The 24,520-nt window shown below is 61.6% G+C and overlaps 4 protein-coding genes across 4 annotated transcripts in view; 3 read left to right on the top strand and 1 right to left on the bottom strand.

Annotated features, from left to right (window-relative positions):
* The first annotated feature begins 1,193 nt into the window (after positions 1-1,193).
* Positions 1,194-2,193, top strand: LOC138734654 (olfactory receptor 6X1-like). Its single transcript, XM_069882410.1, has one exon. It carries the CDS (start codon positions 1,194-1,196, stop codon positions 2,181-2,183), a length of 990 nt encoding a protein of 329 aa, XP_069738511.1. The 3' UTR covers positions 2,184-2,193.
* Positions 2,194-7,073: 4,880 nt separating this feature from the next.
* On the top strand, positions 7,074-15,287 carry DHPS (deoxyhypusine synthase). Its single transcript, XM_069882393.1, has 9 exons — positions 7,074-7,315; positions 9,345-9,506; positions 10,932-11,053; positions 11,142-11,238; positions 11,704-11,790; positions 11,919-12,024; positions 12,863-12,966; positions 13,045-13,170; positions 14,865-15,287. Exons 1-9 carry the CDS (start codon positions 7,115-7,117, stop codon positions 14,958-14,960), a joined length of 1,101 nt encoding a protein of 366 aa, XP_069738494.1. The 5' UTR covers positions 7,074-7,114; the 3' UTR covers positions 14,961-15,287.
* On the bottom strand, positions 15,279-21,758 carry WDR83 (WD repeat domain 83). Its single transcript, XM_069882394.1, has 9 exons — positions 21,577-21,758; positions 19,562-19,682; positions 18,550-18,655; positions 17,984-18,032; positions 17,764-17,890; positions 16,825-16,892; positions 16,597-16,705; positions 16,395-16,509; positions 15,279-15,525 (listed from the first exon to the last, which is right to left on the bottom strand). The coding sequence occupies exons 1-9, from the start codon at positions 21,674-21,676 to the stop codon at positions 15,370-15,372; spliced, it is 951 nt and encodes a 316-aa protein (XP_069738495.1). The 5' UTR covers positions 21,677-21,758; the 3' UTR covers positions 15,279-15,369.
* A 52-nt stretch (positions 21,759-21,810) lies between these two features.
* The window catches only part of WDR83OS (WD repeat domain 83 opposite strand), a 6,458-nt gene continuing 3,748 nt past the window's right edge, over positions 21,811-24,520 (top strand). The window contains exons 1-3 of the mRNA XM_069882398.1: positions 21,811-21,866; positions 22,982-23,087; positions 23,891-23,988. Of these exons, the coding sequence (XP_069738499.1) occupies positions 21,832-21,866; positions 22,982-23,087; positions 23,891-23,988 (239 nt within the window). The 5' untranslated portion in view covers positions 21,811-21,831. The remainder of the gene's footprint in view (positions 21,867-22,981; positions 23,088-23,890; positions 23,989-24,520) is intronic.

Below are 24,520 nucleotides of genomic sequence, written 5' to 3'. Positions count from 1 at the left end.
TATGGGTCTCCTCTCCTCTGTGTGGATGATAAGACAGGAGAGTCCCTGGAACACTCAGGGACGTAGTAACTTAAGTGCTCTAATTGCTCACCAACACAGACTTGTTTCACTGCTTCAAACCCATCATCTCCTCTCCGTCTCCTCCCCTCGCATTTTGAATCATCCAGGTTTGTGAGCCATCTCTTCTGCTCCTTTCTATGTCTAAAAGATAAAGGGGAAACACTAGTCTTTATTGCATGTATTTTTCTCCCGCTTCCTGCTGTGAGATGTGTAGATTGTTTTTAAAAATGTAATGACTTAATGAATCAGAGATTCGAGACTCAAATGATGAGTTTCATCTGCCTCACTGCAGGCACCTGTGAGAACCAGTTTTCCCAAGGCTCCCTTCAGAACCAATGGAGACAAGAGAAAACTCTAGCGGCTGGGTCTTCCCAGCCTATAACTGGGAAGCAAAAGAAAGGTTACAGATCTTTTCCAGATGCTCTTCTTCTCTGCGTTTAGGTCAGGACATTTGATCGTGATAGCAAGGAACTTGGAGGCAGCTGTGTTTCAGTGCAGATAGACACCAGCTGAAACTGGGTGACAAACTGTGTGGAACCATCATAAATTTCTGTCAAGATTTACAGTACTAAAGAAGACAATTTGCACTTGGTCCCTATCCCGCCCTCTCATCCCCTTTCCTGATGAAATGGAGAGCAAGAAGCTGTGGAAGAAAGCAGGAGATTACAAAAGAGATTCTTGATATTACTGATGTAGATATCTACAGGGATTCCTAGTTCAAAAAGGCAAGTACTGAAAAGTGGAAAGAATTGCTTTCAACATCCGTATTTAGTTTGATTTGATGGTTTAGCTTTTGTGCAGTAGAAGAGGTGAGTTGGACACAAAGGTGTGACAGATGTTTGGAATAAATCTGAGCGAATTTGGGATTTCCCAAGAGCGGGGTGAAACAGCTGACAGCCCCTTACAACCCTCTGTTCTGGAGAAATAATTCTTTATCGGTGTCTGAGAAAATTAGAAAGACTAGAGTTCTGAGGACTCTGCCTGAAATGGGAAACCAAAAAATCAGGGTGTGAGAAATTCCTGAAGGACCATCTCTGTGTTTTATAGGGAGACTGCAAGACAGGAAAGGTGCAGAGAAGGAAGGCTCGAAACTCTCATGCAGGCTGTGACATGATCACACCTGTGGTTTCACCATGTTCCTGCCTCAGCAGGATGAAATGAAGTTCAGCAGGGCCCCAGAAAATGGAACTGCAGTCACTGAGTTCATCCTGGAGGGCTTCTCTGGGCTTGACCAAAGACTGCAACTACTTCTCTCTCTGATCTTTCTGCTCATGTACCTGACAACAGTGACAGGGAACGCAACCATCATCTTCCTCGTGAGTGTGGATCACAATCTGCAAACCCCCATGTACTTTTTCATCAGCAACCTGGCCTTCCTGGAAATCTGGTTCACATCCTCCACAAGCATCAAGTTGGTTTTGACCCTGGGTTCTGGTAGGTCAATGATCTCACCAAGCAGCTGCTTTGCCCAATCCTATTTCTATTTTGCCCTGGGCTGTACAGAGTTTATTCTACTTGTTGTCATGTCCTTTGACCGCTACGTTGCTGTCTGCCAACCATTGCGTTACGCTGCCATCATGAAGCCTCGGCTCTGCATCCACTTAGTTGTAGCCGCCTGGGTCATAAGCTTCACACTCTTCAGTTGCCATCTGGTTCTCCTCTGTAGGCTGACTTTCTGTGGCTCGAACAAGATCCATCATTTTTTCTGTGACAACTCCTCCTTATTCAAACTGTCCTGCTCTGACACCAGCCTGCTTTGGAAAATAGACTCTGTTTTCTCATCATTTTTTATCCTGGGTTCCTTATGTTTAACTCTAGCATTCTACATGTGCATCCTTTGCTGTATTCTGCACCTTCCAGCAGCCTCTGGGAGGAATAAAGCTGTTACCACGTGTTCTTCCCATCTCACCACCTTGGCCATTGTATATGGGAGCTGCATTGCTCTCTATGTGTGTCCTTTAGAAGATGTTTCCTTGAAGACCAACAGAATTGTAGCTTTGCTGAACACTGTCCTCTACCCATTCTTAAATCCCTTCATCTATAGTCTGAGAAACAAGGCTGTGATACTGGCCCTGAAAAAAGCCATTTTCCGTACAAAAACACTGCTTTTCCCCTCATTGTGATGCATTTCTGGACAGCAGAACCACTGAGCTGCTATCGTATGTTCAATAATATCAATGCCTGTGTACGTCGCCTCCATACGCAGATGCCTCGGCTGATTCATGTTCTTGTCGGATTATGTTGGGCTCAGTGCTGGTGTTGGTTGACAGCGACTGAACGTGAGCCAGCAGTGGCCCAGGTGGCCAAGAAGGCCAATGGCATCTTGGCTTGGATCAGAAATGGCGTGGCCAGCAGGGCCAGGGAGGTTCTTCTCCCTCTGGACTCGGCACTGGTGAGATCACTCCTTGAATCCTGTGTTCAGTTCTGGGCCCCTCACCACCAGAAGGAGGTTGAGGCTCTGGAGCGAGTCCAGAAAAGAGCAACAAAGCTGGTGAAGGGGCTGGAGAACAAGAGGAGCAGCTGAGAGAGCTGGGGGTGTTTAGCCTGGAGAAGAGGAGGCTGAGGGGAGACCTCATTGCTCTTTACCTGTAAGGAGGTTGTGGAGAGGAGGGAGCTGGCCTCTTCTCCCAAGTGACAGGGGACAGGACAAGAGGGAATGGCCTTAAGCTCTGCCAGGGGAGGTTTAGGCTGAACATTAGGAAAAAAATTTTCCTGGAAAGTGTCATTGGGCACTGGAACAGGGAGGGGGTTGAGTCCCCTTCCCTGGAGGTGTTTAAGGGACGGGTGGACGAGGCGCTGAGGGACATGGTTTAGTGCTTGATGGGAATGGTTGGACTCGATAATCCAGTGGGTCTTTTCCAACCTGGTGATTCTATGATTCTATGATTCTATGTTAGGCTACGTGATAAGAATCTCATCTACACACACAAAGAAGTCATGAACAGTGGCAGGAGGAGTCACTCAGTTAATACCCTGCCCCAACTGCTCCCAGGCCCATCATTGCAAAGCTCACCAAGAGCCCATCCCAAACCTGAGAAGAGCACAAGGGCGCAACGGCAAGTGAGAGCCCAGGTTAGAGGCTCCTGAGGAATGAACATCTTGTCCCAGCTCCTTCCAGGGCCGCCCTGGGAGAGCCACCAGCCTCGTGTCCAGGTGTGGAACCCATCAAGAGCAGCTCTCTGGACCACTGTTTGGACTAAGGGCGTTGCTGCCTAGGGGTGTAGGACGCTGCCATCACGAAGCCTCAGCTCTGCATCCAGTTCGTTGTAGCCGCCTGGGTCATAAGCTTCACACTCTTCAGTTGCCACCTGGTTCTCCTCTGTAGGCTGACTTTCCATGGTTTGAACAAGATCCATCATTTTTTCTGTGACAACTCCTCCTTATTCAAACTGTCCCGCTCTGACACCAGCCTCCTTTGGAAAATAGATTTTTATCTCATCCTAGGGGCTCTAGAGCAGTCCTGGGAGTCCCTGAGATTCCTATAGGGGTCCTGGAGGTCCTAGAGGGGTCCTGGGGGCCTAAAGAGGTCCTGGGGTTCCTAGAGGGGTTTGGCAATCCTGAAAGGTGTCCTGAGGGTCCCTAAAGATGTACTGGGAGTCCTAGAGGGGTCTTGGGTGTCTTAGAGGGATCCTGGGAGGGCTCTAGTGGCATCCTGGGGGTCCAAGAGCAGTCCTGAAGGTCCCTAGAGGGGTCCTGGGGTTCACAAAATGGGTCGGGGGGGCTCTAGAGCACTTCATGGGGGCCCTAGAAGGATTCTGGCAGTCCCTAAAGGTACTCTGGCAGTCCTTGAGGGGTCCTGAGCATCCCTGGAGGGATCCTGGGGGTCCCTAAACGGGACCTGGGGGGTCCTAAAGGGGTCCTGGAGTTCCTAGAGGGGTCCTGAGGGTCCCTAGATGGGGCCTGGGGTTCACAAAAGAGGACCAGGGGGGCTCTAGCTGGGTCTAACATGTCACTAGAGAGATCCAGGAGATCCTAGAGGAGTCCTCGGTGTCCCTGAAAGTTTCCTGGTGGTCCCTAAAGGGGCCCGGGGGTGGTCCTAGAGGGGTCCTGAGTGTCCTAGAGGAGTCCTGCAGGTCATAGAGAGGTTCTGGGTTCCCCTAAAGGGGACCAGGGTGGCCTCTAGAGGGGTCCTGGGGGTCCTTAAAGGTGTCCTGGCCATCCTAGATGGGTTTGGTCATCCCTAAAGGGGTCCTAGGGAGGTCCTTGAAGGGTCTTGGAGATCCCTACAGGGGCACTGGGGGGCTCTAGAGGGACGTGGGGGTCCTAGAGGGGTCCTGGATGTTCTAGAAGTGTCCTGGAGTGGTTCTAGACAGGTTCTGGGAGACTCTAAAGGGATCTAGGGAGAGCTTAGAGGAATCCCGGGTGTCCTAGAGGGGTGCTGGGCATCCTAGAAGGGTCCTTGGGGGCTGTGGAGGTGCCAGGTGGTCCTTAGAGGGGTCCTGGAGGTCTCTAAAAGAGTTCTAGGGATACCTAAGGGGGTTCTAGAGGTCTCTAGAGGGTCCTGGTGGTCCTTAGTGAGGTCCAGGGGGTCCCTAGAGGGGTTCTGGGGATCCTTAGAAGGGTCATAGGGGACCCCTAGAGGGGTCTTGGGCAGTCTTATAGGGCTCCTGGGGGCCCTAGAGGGGTTCTTGCTGTCTCTAAAGAGTTCTAGGGGACTCTAGAGTGGTCATAGGGGAGTCCTGGGGGTCCTTAAATGTGTCATAATGTTCCTAGAGAGGTTCTGGGAGTCCTAGAGGGATCTGGGGTTGCTCTTCATGGGTCTGGGCAACCTAGAGGGGTTCTGGGCATTCTAAAGGGTTCCAAGGAGGCTCTAGAGGGGTCCAGAGGTCCTAGAAGGGTGTTGGGGGTTCCTGAATGTGTCCTGGGAGTCCCTAAAGGGGTTCTGGAGTATCTTGAGGGTCTTGGGGTCTCTTGAAGGGCCTGGGGGTTCTTGAGGGGTCCTGGGCATTCTAGAGGGGTCTGGGAGGTTCTAGAAGGATCCTGGGAGTCTCTAGATGGGTCCAGGGCATCCCTACAGGTGTCCTTGAGACATCCTGGGGGTCCTAGGTGGGTCCTGGGGGGCTCTAGAGCAGTCCTGGGGTTCCCTAAAGGGGCCCTGGGGGGGTGCCTAGAGGAGTCGTGACAGTCTTTAAAGGGGCCTGGGGTTCTGCAGAGGGGTCTTAGGAGTCCCAGAGGGGTCCTGGGGGTCCCTAAGGGTGTCCAGGCGGTCCTTAAGGGGTCCTGGGGATCCCTACGGGGGGGGGGAAGGGCTCTAGAGGGGCCTGGGGGTCCTAGAGGGTTCCTGGATGTTCCAGAAATGTCCTGGGGGATTCTAGGCAGGTTCCAAGGAGGCTCTAGAGGTATCCAGGGGGGGCCTAGAGGGGTCCTGGGGGCCCTAGGTGGATTCTGGGCATCCAGAATGGTTGGACTCGATGATCCGGTGGGTCTCTTCCAACCTGGTTATTTTATGATTCTATGATTCTATAATTAAGGAACAAGTTGCCCAGAGATAAGAAAGAAGAGGAAGATTTAGCAGCTGCTTGACAAAAGCACAGGACTACAACCTTGAAGACCGCTGAACTAAGACAACCTTGGTGGAGCTGCGACTCCCCCGGCCGCCCAGCGCTGCTTTTGCTTTCCTATCTGAATAACTAGTAAATTGATCCACGTTTGGACTTTGTGTTGTTAACTCAATTATAACAGAATCATAGAATAGAATAACAAGGTTGGAAGAGACCCACCGGATGATCGAGTCCAACCATTCCCATCAATCACTAACCCATGTCCCTCAGCACCTCGTCCACCCGTCCTTTAAACCCTCCAGGGAAGGGGACTCAACCCCCTCCCTGGGCAGCCTGTTCTAGTGCCCAATGGCCTTTTCTGTGAAAAATTTTTTCCTAATGTCCAGCCTAAACCTCCCCTGGCGGAGCTTGAGGCCATTCCCTCTCGTCCTGTCCCCTGTCACTGGGAAGACAGGACCGCACACTGATAAAACCTCTTCCATCGGACTCATACAGTCTCACAGAGACTGGAGACTCCAGTGTCTCAGCTGGTGAAGAATCAGCAAGCTGGAAAGGGCATTTTCCACTCTTTCCTCTTGATCCTCTCCTTGGCATTTCCCCAACAGCCTTCCCCTCACATACAGCCGTGTTTTAGTTACGAGGCTAAAACATCAAGGCTGACAAGTCCTGTATCAGAAACGGCGTGACCAGCAGGTCCAGGGAGGTTCTCCTCCCTCTGGACTCGGCACTGGTGAGACCACTCCTCGAATCCTGGGGTCAGTTCTGGGCCCTTCAGCACAAGAAGGACGTTGAGGCTCTGGAACGAGTCCAGAGAAGAGCAACAAAGCTGGTGAAGGGGCTGGAGAAGAAGAGGAGCGACTGAGAGAGCTGGGGGGGTTTAGCCTGGAGAAGAGGAGGCTGAGGGGAGACCTCATTGCTCTCTAGAACTCCCTGAAAGGAGGCTGTGGAGAGGAAGGTGCTGGCCTCTTCTCCCAAGTGACAGGACAAGAAGGAATGGCCTCAAGCTCTGCCAGGGGAGGTTTAGGCTGGACATCAGGGAAAAAAATCTCACAGAAAGGGTCATTGGGCACTGGCAGAGGCTGCCCAGGGAGGGGGTTGAGTCACCTTCCCTGGAGGGGTTTAAGGGACGGGTGGATGAGGTGCTGAGGGACATGGTTTAGTGTTTGATAGGAACGGTTGGACTCGATGATCCGGTGGGTCTCTTCCAACCTGGTTATTCTGTGATTCTATGGTTCTAAGTCCAAGGGCAGATTTAGACGAGACATAAGGAGGAACGTAAGGCAACAAGTCGCCCAGGGAAGTTGTCTGCCTCGTGATTCTCTGATTCTATGAGATCGGGCTGCTCTGGGGGCGCTGGAGGCCGAGGTGGGGGTCGGGGTCCCAGCACCCCCTGACCTGAGCGCCTTCGCTTCTGGGGGTCTGTTGTCCCTCCGCGGCCGCCGTCACCGGGCCAAGATGGCGGCCAGAGGGCGCCGGGAAGGGGGGGCGGTCCAAGATGGCGGCGGCGGGCCGGCCCAAGATGGCGGCGGGCGGCCCCGCGCGGCGCTGAGGCGATGGCGGCGCCCGGGCCGGTGCCCGGGGAGGCGCTGCGGGCCGTGCTGCAGCCCAGCGCCCCGCTGCCCGCCGACAGCCTCCCCGTGCGCGGCTTCGACTTCTCGGCGGGGCCGGACCTGGCCGCGCTGCTCCGCTCCTTCCGCACCACCGGCTTCCAGGCCACCAGCTTCGCCCAGGCCGTGGCCGAGATCCAGCGCATGGTGGGGGCGGCGGGGACCGGGGGGGACTGGGGGGGAACTGGAGGGACTGGGGGGACTGGTGAGGGACTGGAGGGGAACTGGAGGGACTGGGGAGGGACTGGAGGGACTGGGGGGACTGGGGGGGACTGGGGAGGGACTGGAGGGGAACTGGGAGGGACTGGGGGGGAACTGGAGGGACTGGGGGGACTGGGGAGGGACTGGAGGGGAACTGGAGGGACTGGGGAGGAACTGGAGGGACTGGGGGGACTGGGGGGGACTGGGGAGGGACTGGAGGGACTGGGGAGGGACTGGAGGGGAACTGGGAGGGACTGGGGGGGAACTGGAGGGACTAGAGGGACTGGGCGGACTGGTGAGGGACTGGGGGGGAACTGGAGGGACTGGGGGGACTGGGGAGGGACTGGGGTGGAACTGGAGGGAGTGGGGAGAACTGGGAGGGACTGGGGGGAAACTGGAGGGACTGGGGGGGGGACTGGTGAGGGACTGGAGGGGAACTGGAGGGACTGGGGGGGACTGGGGGGGGAACTGGAGGGACTGGTGAGGGACTGAAGGGGAACTGGAGAGACTGGGGGGAACTGGGGGGACTGGGGAGGGACTGGGGAGGAACTGGAGGGAGTGGGGAGAACTGGGGGGGACTGGGGAGGGACTTGGGGGACTGGTGAGGGACTGGAGGGGGACTGGGGAGGGACTGGAGGGGAACTGGAGGGACTGGGGGGGAACTGGGGAGGGACTGTGGGGGACTGGGGGGGAACTGGAGGGACTGGGGAGGGACTGGGGGGGAACTGGAGGGACTGGGGGGGGACTGGGGGGGAACTGGAGGGACTGGGGGGGAACTGGAGGGACTGGGGGCCTGGGGAGGGACTGGGGGGGAACTGGAGGGACTGGGGGGACTGGGGAGGGACTGGGGAGGAACTGGAGGGAGTGGGGAGAACTGGGGGGGACTGGGGGGGAACTGGAGGGACTTGGGGGACTGGGGAGGGACTGGAGGGGACTGGGGGGGAACTGGAGGGACTGTGGGGGACTGGGGAGGGACTGTGGGGGAACTGGAGGGACTGGGGAGGGACTGGGGGGGAACTGGAGGGACTGGGGGGGGACTGGGGAGGGACTGGGGGGGAACTGGAGGGACTGGGGAGGGACTGGGGGGAACTGGAGGGACTGGGGAGGGACGGGGAGGAACTGGAGGGACTTGGGGGGACTGGGGAGGGACTGGGAGGGAACTGGAGGGACTGAGGGGGAACTGGAGGGACTGGGGAGGGACTAGGGGGGAACTGGAGGGACTAGGGGGGAACTGGGAGGGACTGGGGGGAACTGGAAGGGGACTGGGGGGGAACTGGAGGGACTGGGAGAGCTGAGGGGGCAGGAGAATTGGGGGGGGAAACTGGGAGGACTAGGGGGGACTGGGAGGGCGGGGGGGGACTGGAGGAACTGGAAGGACAGGGGGGAAACTGGAGGGACTGGGAAGGCTGGGGAGGCAGGGGAGTTGGAGGGGGACTGGGGGGGCTGGAGAGACTGCGGGAGCAGAGGAATTGGGGGAGCTGGGGGGAACTGGGGGGACTAGGAGAGCTGGCGGACAGGGGAATTAGCGGGGTCTGGAGGGACTGGGAGGACTAGAGGGGCAGGGGAATTGGGGGGGCTGGGGGGAACTGGAGGAACTGGGAGGGCTGGGGAGCAGGGGAATTGGGGGGAAACTGGGGAGGCTGGGTGAGAACTGGAGGGAATTGGGAGGGCAGAGGAATTGGGGGGAACTGGAGGGACTGGGAGGGAACTGGAAGGAGTGGTGGGGAGCAGGGGAATTGAGGGGAACTGGAGGGACTGGAAGGACTGGGAGAGCTGGGGGGGGACAGGGGAATTGTGGAGGGGGGGACTGGAAGGAATGGGGGGGACTTGGTGCTTAGGGGAATTGGGGGGGAACTGGGGGCAATGGGGGGGGCTCAGGGAATCAGAGAGCTTAGGGGGGACCAGAGCTGACCATGGGGGAACTGGGGGGCTCGGAGCGATACTGGGGTGACTGGTGCTGACCCCCCACCCACAGATCGCGGCGAAGCTGGAGCCGTTGAGCGCGGAGGAGCGGGCGCGGGCGGCGCTAGGGGGGTCGCGGCCCCCCTCCGGCTGCACCATTTTCTTGGGCTTCACCTCCAACCTCGTCAGCTCGGGCGTCAGGGAGAGCATCCGCTACCTGGTGCAGCACAACATGGTGCGGGGGGGTGGTGTCCCAGGCCAGTCTGGGGGGCTTGGGACCAGTTTGGGAGGGTCCCAGGCCAGTTTGGAGGTGTTGGGACCGATTTGAGAGGGTCCCAGGCTAGTTTGGGGGGCTTGGGACTGGTTGGGGGAGGGGTCCAAAAGCCAGTTTGGGAGCGTTGGGACCATTTTGGAGGTCTTAGGACTGGTTTGGGGGAGGACCCAGGCCAGTTTGGGGGTGTTGAGACCAGTTTGCGGGGGGGTCCCAGGCCAGTTTAGGGGTGTTGGTACCATTATGGAGGTCTTGGGACTGGTTTGAGGAGGGTCCCCTGGGCTGGCTTGGAGGTCTTAGGAACAGTTTGGGTGGGGGTCCTGGGCCAGTCTGGGGGGTTTGAGACCGGTTTGGGGCTCCCAAGCCAGTTTAGGGATGTTGGGACCATTTTGGAGGTCTTGGAACTGGTTTGGGAGGGACTGCAGGGCCAGTTTGAGGGAGTTGAGACCAGTCTGGGGGGGTCCTGGGCCAGTTTGAGGCGGTTGGGACCAGTTTGGGGGGGTTCCAGGCCAGTTTGGGAGGGTCCCAGGCCAGTTTGGGAGTGTTGGGACCAGTTTGGGGGGGTCCCAGGCCAGCTTGGGGGTCTTGGGACCAGTTTAGGGGGGTCCCAGGGCCAGTTTGGGGCAGGGGGGACACGAGAGGTCATGGGGGAACACGGGGACAGCATGGGGACGGGGGAGTCTTGGGGACATGGGGACAGCGCCCTCTCTGTCCCCCACAATGCCGTGGGGTCACTGCTGTCCCCTCCTGTCCCCGCTGTCCCCCACAATGGCCATGGGGTCCCCGCTGTCCCCTCCTGTCGCCACTGTCCCCCACAATGGCCATGGGATCCCCTCCTGTCCCCCTGTCCCCCACAATGGCCATGGGGTCCCTCCTGTCCCCTCCTGTCCCCCCTGTCCCCCACAATGGCCATGGGGTCCCCTCCTGTCCCCACTGTCCCCCACAATGGCCATGGGGTCCCCGCTGTCCCCTCCTGTCCCCACTGTCCCCCACAATGGCCATGGGTCCCCGCTGTCCCCTCCTGTCCCCCACAATGGCCATGGGGTCCCCGCTGTCCCCTCCTGTCCCCACTGTCCCCTCCTGTCCCCACTGTCCCCCACAATGGCCATGGGTCCCCGCTGTCCCCTCCTGTCCCCACTGTCCCCTCCTGTCCCCGCTGTCCCCCACAATGGCCATGGGGTCCCCACTGTCCCCTCCTGTCCCCACTGTCCCCTACAATGGCCATGAGGTTCCCGCTGTTCCCTCCTGCCCCCTCCTGTCCCCCGCGACGCCATGGGGTCCCCTCTGTCCCCTGTGATGCCGTGGGGTCCCTGCTGTCCTCTCCTGTCCCCGCTGTCCCCCGCGATGCCGTGGGGTCCCCGCCACCCCACGGTGACGCCGGCCGCGCAGGTGGACGTCCTGGTGACGACAGCCGGGGGGGTGGAGGAGGATCTGATCAAGTGCCTGGCGCCCACCTACATCGGGGACTTCAGCCTGCGGGGCAGCGACCTGCGCCAGCGCGGCATCAACCGGTAACGGGGATTCGGGGTCCCCCCCTCTACAGCCTTGGGGTCCCCTCCTGAGCTCCCGCCCCCCGAGCTGAGCCCGCGTCCCCCCCAGGATCGGGAACCTCCTGGTGCCCAACGACAACTACTGCAAGTTCGAGGATTGGCTGATGCCCATCCTGGAGCGCATGGTGGACGAGCAGGAGACGCAGGTGAGGGCGCAGCCCTCGGGGCCCCCCGTTTTAGGACGTTTTGGGGGTCCCCCCCCATTTCAGGGGGATTGTGGGGGCTTGGACCCCTGGGTCTCTGACAGCTCGGTGGGATTTGGGGGTCTCCCCTAGCTCAGGGAGGTTGTGGGGGGGGCCTGAACCCATGGGCCACCCCCGATTCAGGGGGTTCTGGGGGGTCCTGACCCTGGAGTCTCTCCCAGCTCAGGGGGTTTTGGGGTCCCCCCCCAATTTCAGGGTGATCGTGGAGGTTCCCAGCTTGGAGTGGGTGCAGGGGTCCTGGATCCTTGGGTCTCTCACAGCTCAGGGTGGATTTGGGGGGTCTGAACCCATGGGTCGTCCCCGATTCAGGGGGTTCTGGGTTGCCCCCCAACTCGGTGGGGTTTTTGGGGCGGCCCTGGACCCCCAGGACTCCCCCAGCTCCGGGTGCTGATTCCAGCGTTCCGGCAGGGTGTGAAGTGGACGCCGTCCAGGATGATCGCGCGGCTCGGCCAGGAGATCAACGACCCCGACTCCATCTGTTACTGGGCCCAGAAGGTGGGGGACTGGGACGTCACCGCGGGCGTCATCGCGTCCCTGTCCCCTCGTCGCGGTCCCTGGCCCCTCACGTGTCCCTGGCCCCTCATTCCTGTCCCCTCATCGCTGTCCCCGTATCTCCTCTCCAGAACCAGATCCCGGTGCTGAGCCCGGCGCTCACTGACGGTTCCCTGGGGGACATGATCTTCTTCCACTCCTACAAGCGGCCGGGGCTGGTGCTTGACATCGTGGAGGGTGAGTGGGGTCCCGTAAGGTCCCCCCAAAAATTCCTGCGTCCCCCATCCTGAGCGCCAGGGTCACCCCTGGATGCTGGAGATCCTCCCTGGGGTGCTGGGTTCCCCCCAGTCCCAGATGCCTGGATTCATCCCAGACGTTGGGGTCCTCTCCAGATTCTGGATTCCCCAAACTTGAGTGCCGGGGTCCCCTCTGGATCCTGGGTGTTTCCTCCAGATGCCGGGATCCCCCCTGGATCCTGGGACCCCCCCCCCCCAAGATGCCAAGGTCCCTTCTGGATCCTGGATATCCCCCTGAGATACCAGGGTCCCCCCATCCTTGACTCCTGGGTCCATCTAGGTTGCTGGGGTTTCACTCCAGATGCCGGGGTCCCCTCTGGATCCTGGCTGTCCCCCTTAGATGCTGGGGTCCCCCCATCCTGGACTCGGGGGTCCATCTGGGATGCTAGGGTTTCACCCCAGATGCCGGGGTCCCCTCTGGATCCTGGGTGTCCCCTCTGAATTCTGGCTGTGGCCCCTGGATGTCAGGGTCCCCTCTGAATCCTGGGGGTCCCCTCTGGATCTGGGTGTCCCCCTGTGATGCCGGGGTCCCCTCTGGATCCTGGCTGTCCCCCCCAAATGCCAGGTGTCCCCATCTTGGCCACCTGGGTCCATCTGGGATGCTGGGTTTTCACCCCAGATGCTGGGGTCCCCTCTGGATCCTGGGACCCGCCCAGATGCCAGGGACCCCTCTGGATCCTGGCCGTCCCCTCTGGATGCTGGGGTCCCCTCTGGCTCCTGGGCCCCCCCCAGATTCCGGGGTTCCCCCCCGTTGCCCCTGATGCCACCTGTGCCCACAGACCTGCGCCTCATCAACACTCAGGCCATCTTCGCCCGCAAGACCGGGATGATCATCCTGGGTGGGGGGCTGGTCAAGCACCACATCGCCAACGCCAACCTCATGGTGAGGGGCTGGGGGGACAGGGAGGGGGACGGGGGGCGCCCCACGGCGCCGGGCGCTCACCCCGCTTCCACCCCGCAGCGCAACGGCGCCGACTTCTCCGTCTACGTCAACACAGCGCAAGAGTTCGACGGCTCGGACTCGGGCGCGCGGCCGGACGAGGCCGTGTCCTGGGGCAAGATCCGCATGGATGCCACCCCCGTCAAGGTTTTTTGGGGAATTGGGGATCCTGGAAGGGAATTAGGGGATAATTGGGGGCCTTGAGGGGGGGGGTGGGAAGGAATTAGGGGCCTTGGGGTGGGAACTGGGGGGCTCCTGGGTGGGAGTTGGGGGGAAATTGGGGATTGGAAGGGAATTGGGGGCCCCAGCAGGGGGGATTTGTAGAGGAATTGGGGACCTTGGGGTGGGAATTGCGGGCCCCAGGGTGGGACTTGGGGATCTTGGAGTAGGATTTGAGGGCCCTGAAAGGGATTTGGAGAGGATTTGTGAGTCTTAGGTTGGGAATTGGGGGCCGCACGGTGGGATTTAGGGACTGGGAGAGAGGATTTGAGGGGCTCTGGGAGGAGCTTGGAAAGGAATTGGGGGCCTTGGGGTGGGAAATGGGGTGCTCCTGAGTGGGAGTTGGGGGGAGATTGGGGATTGGAAGGGAATTGGGGGGCCCAGGATGGGACTTAAGGACCCTGGGGGGATTTGGAGAGGCATTGGGGACCTTGGGGTGGAAATTGGGGACCCCAGGGTGGGACTTGAGGACACTGGTGTAGGATTTGGGGGCCCTGGAAGGGATTTGGAAAGGAATTGTGAGTCTTGGGGTGGGAATTGGGGGCCACAGGGTGGGATTTAGGGACCCTGAAGTGGGATCTGGGGGCCCTGGGAGGCGTTTGGAAAGGATTTGGGGACCTTGGGGTGGGAACTGGGGCGCTCCTGGTTGGGAGTTAGCGGGAAATTGGGGATTGGAAGGGAATTGGGGGCACCAGGGTGGGATTTAAGGGCCGTGGGGGGGATTTGAAGGCCCTGGAAGGGATTGGGAGAAGAATTGTGAGTCTTGGGGTGGGAATTGGGCGCCCCAGGGTGGGATTTAGGGACTGGGCGGGGGGGAATTTGAGGGGCCCTGGGAGGGGTTTGGAAAGGATTTGGGGACCTTGGGGTGGGAACTGGGAGGCTCCTTGGTGGGAGTTGGGGGAAAATTGGGGATTGGAAGGGAATTGGGGGCCCCAGGATGGGATTTAAGGACCCTGGGGGGGATTTGGGGGCCCTGGAAGGAAGGATTGGGAGAGGAATTGTGAGTCTTGGGGTGGGAATTGGGGGCCACAGGGTGGGATTTAGGGACCCTGGAGTGGGATTTGGGGGCCCTGGGAGGGGTTTGGAAAGGATTTGGGGACCTTGGGGTGGGAACTGGGGGGCTCCTGGTTGGAAGTTAGCGGGAAATTGGGGATTGGAAGGGAATTGGGGGCACCAGGGTGGGATTTAAGGGCCCTGGGGGTAATTTGGAGGCCCTGGAGGGGGATTTGGGGAGGAATTGGGGACCTTAGGGTGGGAATTAAGGGCCCCTCAGTGGGAGTTGGGGGGAAATTGGGGGTGGGAGTGGGGGGTTAGAGGGGAATTGTGGGCCCCAGGGTGGGATTTAAGGACCCTGAGGGGGAATTGGGGACCTTGGGGTGGGAATTGGATGCCCTGGAGGGGATTTGGAGAGGAATTTGGAGTCTTCGGGTAGGAATTTAGGACCCTTGGGTGGGATTTGAGGGAGAACTGGGGCTATTTGGGAGCCGTGGAGGGGATTTGGAGAGGAATTGTGAGTCTTGGGGTGGAAATTGGGGGCGCCAGGGTGGAATTTAGAGACCCTGGGATGGGATTTGAGGGGGAATTGGGGGGATTTGGGGGCTCACCCCCTCTCCCACACCCAGGTCTATGCCGATGCCTCCCTGGTTTTCCCACTGCTGGTGGCCGAGACGTTTGCCCAGAGCGCAGCTGCGTTCCCCTCAGTGAAGCCGGGAGACTGAGCTGCCTGGGAATTCTTGGGGGCGGGGGGGATCCCCTCATTTTGGAGGGGCCTGAGCCCCCCAGTGCCTCTGTGGGGGCTCCCACTTGCATCTCCTGGGCTCTTCTTGACGCCAGCGAGAGAGCCGAGTGGATTCTGACATGGGATACAGGGGAGCTGGGACCCCCCTGTTGCCGTCTGTCTGTCCTTTTGTGTCCCTCCCCCGTCCATCTGTCTGTCCCCGTCCCCCCGCATCCATCTGTTGCCCCCCCCCATCCGTCTGTCCCCCGCATCTCATATTTATTGCGCTCTCCGCGCGCTCCCAATAAATCCCTGCAGCTCCTTCTCACTGTGAGTTTATTCCTGGGTGTCGAGGGGGCTGCTTTGAGCCCCTCTGCCCCCCAGTTTTTTTTTGGGGGGGGGCCCCCCTTTCAGCCATTGCCGTCCCCCTCGTCGGGCTGGAAGCTCTCCTCACGCCAGAGCTGGACGGAGCCCTCGCAGGCGGCGAGCAGGCAGGGCAGCGTCGGGTGGAAGGCGAGCGACTGCACGACCCCAGTGCCCACGGGCAGCCGCAGCGACAGCGAGCCCTGCGGGGGGGCACCACGCGTTGGGGACCCCCCCGCACCCCAACATGGGCTGCAGGGTCCCGTTCCGCCCCCCCGGGACAGGATTGAGGAGCTGGGGTCCCCACCAAGGGAGGGATCAAGGAGCTGGCATACAGCCCCAGGGTGGGATTTAGGAGTTGGGGTCCCTCCCAGGATGAGATGGAGGAGTTGGGGTCCCACCCAGGGTGGAATTGAGGAGTTGGGGTCCCCCCCAGGGTGGGATTTAGGAGCTGGGTTCCCCCCCAGGATGAGATAGAGGAGTTGGGGTCCCACCCAGGGTGGAATTGAGGAGTTGGGGTCCCCCCCAGGGTGGGATTTAGGAGCTGGAGTCCTCGCCAGGATGAGATGGAGGAGTTGGGGTCCCACCCAGGGTGGGATTGAGGAGCTGGGGTCCCCCCCAGGGTGAGATCAAGGAGTTGGGGTCCCACCCAGGGAGGGATTGAGGAGTTGGGGTCCCCCCCCAAGATGGGATTGAGGAGTTGGGGTCCCCCTCCAGGGTGGGATTTAGGAGCAGGAGTCCCTCCCAAGGTGAGATCAAGGAGCTGGGGTCCCTCCCAAGTTGGGATGGAGGAGTTGGGGTCCCCCCAGGGTGGGATTGAGGAGCTGGGGTCCCCCCCAGGGTGAGATCAAGGAGTTGGGGTCCCACCCAGGGAGGGATTGAGGAGCTGGGGTCTCCCCCAGGGTGGGACTGAGGAGCTGGGGTGTCCCCCCGGAGTTGGGATTTAGGAGTTGGGGTCTCCCCCCAAAGGTGGGATTTTCAGCTGGGATCCCTGGTTCCCCATTTCCCCCCCTTCTCCATTTGCCCCCCTTCTCCAACCGGGCCCCCCCAAACTCCCTAGGACCCCCCAAACCTCCACCAGGTCCCACAGGTAGACGTGTCCGTCCTCGGAGGCGCAGCCCACGTGGGTGTCGCGCTCGCTCAGGACGCAATCCAGCCGGTACGCGCTGCTGCGGTGACCCCGATACCTGCCCGGGAGGGGGTTCAGTGAGCATGGGGCCCCCCAAATCCCTCAGTAGCCACAGGGAGGGGGCTGGTAGCCCCCCGGCTCCTACTCGCCCAGCAGCTCCCCCGTCTCCTTATCCAAGAGACGCAACGTGGAGTCCAAGCTGGCGGCCAAGGCGCTCTGCCCGTCCTTGCTGAAGCAAACGCTGGTGATGGGACCTGGGGGGGTAAAAATAAAGATGGGGGGCTTTGGGGGGACCCTTGGGACCCCCCCCCCCAATTCCAAGACCCCCCCCTCCCATTCCAAGACCCCCCTGATTCCAGCACCCTCCACTCACTGCCGATGAAGTCGCAATAGAGCTGCCCCGCGCGCAGATCGTAGCGGCGAACGCGGCCGTCGACGGAGCTGGAAAAGAGGGGGGGTGATGGGGGACCCCAATTTTTTTTTGGGGGGGCTCCTAGTTGTCTTCCCATCCTGCCCCCATGTGCATCTCTCTACCCCAAATGCATCCCCCGTATCTGCTCGAGGGCCAGCCCTGTCCCCCCAAAACCCATCCCAGTCCCCCCAGACGTCTCCCAATCCCCTCAAATGAGTCCCTGTCCCCCCCAAACATGACCCTGTCCCCCTGAAATGTGTCCCAGTCCCCTCAAAACCCATCTCAGGCCCCCAGATGTGTCCCAATCCCCCCAAATGTGACGCTGTCCCCCTAAAATGTGTCCCTGTCCCCACCAAACGCATCCCTGTCCCCCAAAAATCCATCCCAGTCCCCCACAGACGTGTCCCAATCCCCCAAACATGATGCTGTCCCCCTAAATGCATCCTTGTCCCCCAAAATGCGTCTCTGTCCCCCCAAAAACCAACCCAGTCCCCCCAGAGGTGTCCCAATCCCCCCAAACGTGATGCTGTCCCCTCCAAATGTGACACTGTCCCCCCTCAAATGCATCCATGTCCCCCCTAAATGCATCCCTGTCACCTCCAATGTGTCCCTGTCCCCCCAAATGTGTCCCTGTCCCCCCAAATGCATCCTTGTCCCCCCCAAAAGCATCCTTGTCCCCCTAAATGCATCCTTGTCCCCCCGAAACGCATCCCTGTCCCCCCTCAAATGCATCCTTGTCACCCCCAATGCGTCCCAATCCCCCTCAAATGCATCCTTGTCACCCCCAATGCGTCCCAATCCCCCTCAATGCATCCCTGTCCCCCCAAAACCCATCCCAGTCCCCCCCAGACGTGTCCCAGTCCCCCCCAGACCCCGTCCCAGTCGCCCCTCGTCCCTCACCCCGTGAGGATCTCGTGGTCGGACACTTTGAGGCTGGAGACTCCATCCTTGGCCTCATCCAGGACCTGGACCGGGTCGGGGCGGCGCGAGCGGCAATCCCAGCACCGCACGGTGCAGTCGATGGAGCCTGGGGGGGGCGCAAAAACGGGGTTCAGGGGGGGTTTGGGGGTGCCCAGAGGGGGAAAAGGAGTGTCAGGGACCCCCCCAGCTGCTCTCGTACCGGACAAGATGATGGTGGCCTCTTCATTGAATTGGACGCAGTTCACCTTCTGCGGGGGGCAGCGCTCGCAGGGACCCCAAAATCCAACCCCCCCTGAGCCCCGAAAACTCCCCGGAGCCCCAAAATCCCTCCCTGAGCCCCCAACACCCCGAATTCCCCCCGCCCTGGTGCCCCCGACCCCCCAAATCCCCCACCCAGTTATCCCAACACCCCCAAAACACCCCTCCCAGAGCCCCTACACCCCAAAATTCCCCCCTGACCTCCAAGTCCCCCCACTCAGAGCCCCCTGAACCCCCAAAACTGCCCCCTCTTGTGTCCCTGACCCCCCAAATCCCTCCCTACAGCTCCCAAACCCCCAATTCCTCCCACCCAGAGCCCTGTGACCCCCTCAAACCACCCCCTCCTGTCCCCCTAACCCCCAAATCCCCCCACCCAGAGCCTCCATCCCCCCAATTCCCCCCCTCCTGCTGCCCCTGAGCCCCAAATCTCCCCTCCTAGAGCTCCTAAACCCCCAGTTCACCCCACCCAGAGCCCCCTGAACCCCCAAATCCCCCCCATCTCCTCACCCCCGCGTGGCCACGGTACTTGCGGATCACTTGCCCGGTGGCCACGTCCCAGAGGGCCACAGTCTTGTCGGCACCGCAGGAGCAGAGGTGGCTGTTGTCGAAGGATCTGGGGGGGGGGTCCCCAAAATTGGAGGGGGTCCCCAAACCGGAGAGGGGCCCCAAAGCCCCAGGGTGAGGGGGGCTGGGGCGGGGGGCAAAGCCAGGGAAGCATCTCCAAGCTTAAGGAGGGGTCCCCAAGGCTATGGGGAGGGGGTCCCCAAGGTTGAGGAGGGGTCCCCAAAGCTAGGGAGGGGGTCCCCAAATCTGAGGGGGAGGCCCCAAGGCCCCCAGGGGGTCCCCGAGGTTAAGGAGGAGTCCCCAAAGCTAGGGAGGGGTCCCCAAGGTTGAAAAGGGGTCGCCAAGGTTAAGCAAGAGTCCATAAGCTTAAGGAGGGGTCCCCAAGGCTGGGGGGGGATCCCCAAGGTTAAGAAGGGGTCCCTAAAGCTGAGAGGGGGTCCCCAGGAGAATCCCCAAGGTTAAGGACGGGTCCCCAAGGCTGAGAGGGGGTCTCCAAGGTCCCAGGGGGGGTCCCCAAGGCCAGGGAGGGGTGCCCAAGGTTAAGGAGGGGACCCCAAGGGGGTTCCCCAAGTTTCAAGAGGGGCCCCCAAGGGTGGTGGGGGATCCCCAAAGCCCTAGGGGGGTCCCCAAGGCCAGGGAGGGGGTTCACAAGTTGAAGGAGGGGTCTCCAAGGCTGGAGGGGGGGGATCCCCAAGGCCCCAGGGGGGTCCCCAAGGTTAAGAAGGGGCCCCCAAGGCCAGGGAGGAGTCTCCAAGGCTGAGAAGGGGGTCCGCAAGATTAGGGAGGGGTCCCCAAGCTTAAGAAGGGTTCCCCAAGGTTAAGGAAGAGTCCCTAGGGCTGAATGAGGGTCCCCAGGGGGGTGCCCAAGGTTAACGAGGGGTCCCCAAGGTTAAGGAGGGGTCCCCAAGGCTGAGGGGGGGTCCCCAGGGCTGGGGGTCCCCCAGACCCCCCTTACCCGGCGGCGTCCAGCACCTCGTAGCCGTGGCCCTGGTAGGTGCGCAGCGCGGTGCCGCGATGCGGGTTCCACAGCTTCAGGCTCTTGTCGCTGCCGCACGTCAGGCAGTAATTCCCGTCGGCTGGGGGGACCCCGACAGCCCGTCAACCCCGCCCCTGCACCCCAAAACCCACACAGAGCCCCCCCAGCCCCGCCCCTAGAGCCTCCAACCCCTAAACCCTGAAATCTAACCCCGCAGAGAGCCCTGCACCCCCAAATCCCCCCGCCCAGAGATCCCAAATGCCACCTAGAGACCCCAAATCCCACCCTAGAACCCCCAATCCCCCCAAATCCTCCAACCCAGAGACCCCAAATCCCCACCAGAGCCCGTAATCCCCCCCCACCCCCCCAAGTCCCAAATTCCCCAACCCGGAGACCCCAAATCCCACCCAGAGACCCCAAATCTCACTCAGAGACCCCAAATCCCCCCAATCCCACCCTCAATGTCCCTAATCCCCCCAAATCCCCCAACCCAGAGGCCCAACACCCCCCCTTGGTGCCCCCAGCCCCCCTAATCCCCTCTCTAACCGCCCCCAATCCCCTCTCCAACCCCCCCAAGCGCATTTGCCCCCCCCTTCTTTCCCCATTCCCCATTCTCTTCCCAGTCCCCGCTTGCCCCCCCCACCCCGTCCTTGTTCCCCCCCTCTGCCCCTTTCCCCATTTGCTCCCCCCTACCCCCATTCCCTGGCACCCACCCCCTCTCTCCCCGGTCCCCCCCACCCCAACATTCTCCCAGTTCCCCCCCCTTCCCCCCTCATCTCTATTAACCCCCTCTGCATTCCCATTACCCCCTCCCATCACCCCCATTCCCATTACCCCCCCATTGCATTATCCCCCCCCTCGTTCCCAGTACCCCCCAGTTCCCATTACCCTCCCTGTCCTCATTACTCCCCATTGACCCCCCCATTCCCACTAACCCCCCCCATCCCCATTAACCCCTCCGTTCCCATTAACCCCCACCCCGTCCCCATCACCCCCAATTCCCATTACCTCCCTGTTCCCATCACCCCCATTCCCATCACCCCCTATCCCCATCACCCCCCCATTAACCCCCCCATTAACCCCCCTGTTCCCACTAACCCCCCATCCCCATTAACTCCTCCATTCCCATTAACACCCCCGTTCCCATCACCCCCCCCCCCCCGTCCCCATTAACCCCTCGGTTCCCATTAACCCCGTCCCCATCACCCCCCATTAACCCCTCCGTTCCCATTAACCCCCCCATCCCCATTAACCCCTCCCTTCCCATTAACCCCTCCCTTCCCGTTAACCCCCATCCCCATTACTCCCTGTTCCCATAACCCCCCCATCCCCATTAACTCCCCATTCCCATTAACCCCTCCGTTCCCATGACCCCCCATCCCCATTAACCCCCCCATCCCCATTAACCCCTCCCTTCCCATTAACCCCCTCCCCATTAAAGCCCCATCCCCATTAACCCCTCCATCCCCACTGCCCCCCGTTCTCATTAACCCCCCATCCCCATCAACCCCCCCAACCCCATTAACCCCTCCGTTCCCATTAACCCCCATCCCCATTAACCCCTCCGTTCCCATTAACCCCCCATCCCCATTAACCCCTCCCTTCCCATTAACCCCGTCCCCATCACCCCCATTAACCCCTCCCTTCCCATTAACCCCTATCCCCATTAACCCCCCATCCCCATTAACTCCTCCATCCCCACTGCCCCCGTTCTCATTAACCCCCCATCCCCATTAACCCCCCCAACCCCATTAATCCCTCCATCCCCATTACCCCCCATCCCTATTAACCCCCCATCCCCATTAACCCCTCCATTCCCATTAACACCCCCCGTTCCCATCACCCCCCACCCCGTCCCCATTAACCCCTCGGTTCCCATTAACCCCGTCCCCATCACCCCCCATTAACCCCTCCGTTCCCATTAACCCTCCCCCATCCCCATTAACCCCCCCGTCCCCATCACCCCCCCCATCCCCATCACCCCCCCCCGGTACCGTTGAACCTCGCGGCCCGCACGGCCCCCTGCCCGCACTGCAGGCTCCGCACCCTCCGCCGGGGCAGCTCGGGGGGCGCGGGGCGAGGCCGGGGCAGCATCGGCCACCCGGGACCGGGATGGGGACCGGGACAGGGATGGGGACCGGGAGGGATCGGGGCTCGGACCGGGAGCGGGGCGGGGTCGGTACCCGGGGGGGGTCGGTGTGGGGGTCGGACCCCCCGCGCTCCCGGAGCTTCCGGCGGAAGTGGCCGCGATGGCGGATCCGCGGCGGCCCGGGAGGGTGACCCGGTGCGAACGGGGGGAAACGGCGAGTGAGGGGGGGGCTGGGGAGACTGGGGGGGGACCTGGGCTGCCCCCCTTACCAAGCCACCCCCCCGACCCCCCTGTGACCCCCCTCAACCCCCTGGAACCCCCAGCTCCCCGTGCCCCCCCCCCGACCCCCCCCCAACTCCTGGACCCCCCCCAACCCCCTGTGCCCCCCCCAGCTCCTTGTGCCCCCCCCATCCCTCCCAACCCTGTGCCCCCCCCCAGCCCACTGTTAGTCCCCTGGACCCCCTAGCCCCTGTGCTCCCCCCCGACCCCCCCCAACTCCTGGACCCCCCCCCACAACCCCTGTGCCCCCCCGCCCCAACCCCTGGACTCTCACAGCCCCCTGTGCCCCCCCCATCCCTCTGTGCCCCCCCATCCCTCTGTGCCCCCCCCATCCCTCCCAACCCCTGTGCCCCCCCCCAGCCCACTGTTACTCCCCTGGACCCCCTAGCCCCCTGTGACCCCCCGACCCCCCCCCCCAACTCCTGGACTCCCCCCCACAACCCGTGGACCCTCACAGCCCCCTGTGCCCCCCCATCCCCCTGTGCCCCCCCAGCTCCTTGTGCCCCCCCCACCCTGTGCCCTTTCAACCCCTGTGCTCCCCCAGCTCCCCCCAACCCCCTGTGCCCCCCCAACCCCCTGTGCCCACCCCAGCTCCCTTCAACCCCCTGTGCCCCCCCACCCTGTGCCCCCCCATGTGCCCCCCAACCCCCTGTGCCCCCCCAGCTCCTTGTGCCCCCCCCACCCTGTGTCTTTCCAACCCCTGTGCCCCCCCAACTCCTTGTGCCCCCCCCAGCTCCTTGTGCCCCCCCCCCACCCTGTGCCCCCCCAACCCCTTGTGCCCCCCCAGCTCCCTTCAACCCCCTGTGCCCCCCCTGGACCCCCACAAGGGGCCTGAGGAGACTGGAGTGGGGGGAAGCTGGGGTGGTTGGGGGACACACACACACACGAGGGAACTGGGGGGATGGTGGGGGTGAAGAGGAGGCGCAAGAGGACTGAGGAGACTGAAGGGACTGGGAAGGGACTGGGAGGGGACTGGGGGGTCTCGGGGGGGCTCCCACCCCGCCTGACATCTCCTGCCCCACCCCTCGCAGGTACAAGCCCCCCTCCAGCGAGAGCAGCCCTGCGCTGGAGGACCCCACGCCCGACTACATGAACCTGCTGGGCATGGTGTTCAGCATGTGCGGGCTGATGCTGAAGGTGGGGGCGCGGGGGGGGACAGGCACCGCTCCTGGTGGGTCAGGGGGGACAGGGACCATCCCTGGGGGTTTGGGGGGGACAGAGTCTGTCCTTACGTGGTTTGGGGGGACAGGAACCATCCCTGGGGGCTTGGCGGGGGAAAGGGTCTGTCCCAGGGTGGTCTGGGGGGGACAGGGACCATCTTAGAGGGGCTTGGGGGGGGTCAGTGTCTGTCCCAGGGTGTTTTGGGGGGGACAGAGTCTGTCCCAGGGTGTTTTGGGGGGGACAGGGACCATCCCTGAACGATTCGGGGGGGACAGGGTCTGTCCCAGGGTGGTTTGGGGGGTCAGGGACCATCAATAGAAAGTTGGGGGGCGACAGGGTCTGTCCCAGGGTGGTCTGGGGGGGACAGGAACCATCCATGAATGATTTGAGGGGGACAGGGTCTGTCCCAGGGTGGTTTGGGGGGGTCAGGGCCATCCCTGGGGGGCTGGTGGGGGAAAAAGGTCTGTCCCAGGGTGGTTTGGGGGGGACAGGGACCATCCCTGAACAATTCGCAGGAGACAGGGTCTGTCCCAGGGTGGTTTGGGGGGTCAGAGACCATCAATAGGAAGTTGGGGGGCGACAGGGTCTGTCCCAGGGTGGTTTGGGGGGACAAGGACCATCCCTGGGGGGGCTTTTGGGGGGGGCAGGATCTGTCCTAGTGTGGTTTAGGGGGATGGGGACCATCCCTGAAGGATTAAGGGGGTACAGGGGCCATCAATGGGGAGTTTGGGGGGGACAGGGCCCATTCCGGTGATCCCCCCCATGCCCCCCGCCCCCAGCTGAAGTGGTGCGCCTGGATCGCCGTCTACTGCTCCTTCATCAGCTTCGCCAACTCCCGCAGCTCCGAGGACACCAAGCAGATGATGAGCAGCTTCATGTGAGTTCCCCAAACTCCCCACCCTGCACCCCAAAGCTCCTCCCGACCCAGAGGTCCCAAACCCCACAGAGACCCCTGACCCCTCAAACCACCCCCTTCTGGTACCCCTGACCCCCCACCCCAGATCCCCCTGTCCCCTAAATCTCCACCAGCCAGAGCTCCCAGACCCCCAAATTCCCCAACCGGAGACCCCTGAACCCCCAAACCGCCCCCTTCTGGTACCCCTGACCCCCCAGCCCAGATCCCCCTGTCCCCTAAATCTCCACCAGCCAGAGCTCCCAGACCCCCAAATTCCCCAACCGGAGACCCCTGAACCCCCAAACCGCCCCCTTCTGGTACCCCTGACCCCCAGCCCAGATCCCCCTGTCCCCTAAATCTCCACCAGCCAGAGCTCCCAGACCCCCAAATTCCCCAACCGGAGACCCTTGAACCCCCAAACCGCCCCGTTCTGGTACCCGTGACCCTCCAAACCCCCCTGTCCCCCAGGTCTCCCTCACCCAGAGCTCCCAACCCCCCTGAATCCCCCAGCACC

This window comes from Phaenicophaeus curvirostris, unplaced genomic scaffold (assembly GCF_032191515.1).
Source record: "Phaenicophaeus curvirostris isolate KB17595 unplaced genomic scaffold, BPBGC_Pcur_1.0 scaffold_127, whole genome shotgun sequence".
In the NCBI taxonomy this organism is placed as follows: Eukaryota; Metazoa; Chordata; class Aves; order Cuculiformes; family Cuculidae; genus Phaenicophaeus; species Phaenicophaeus curvirostris.
The sequence above is the reverse complement of the archived record's forward strand: the minus strand, read 5'-3'. Positions and strand labels throughout refer to the sequence as shown.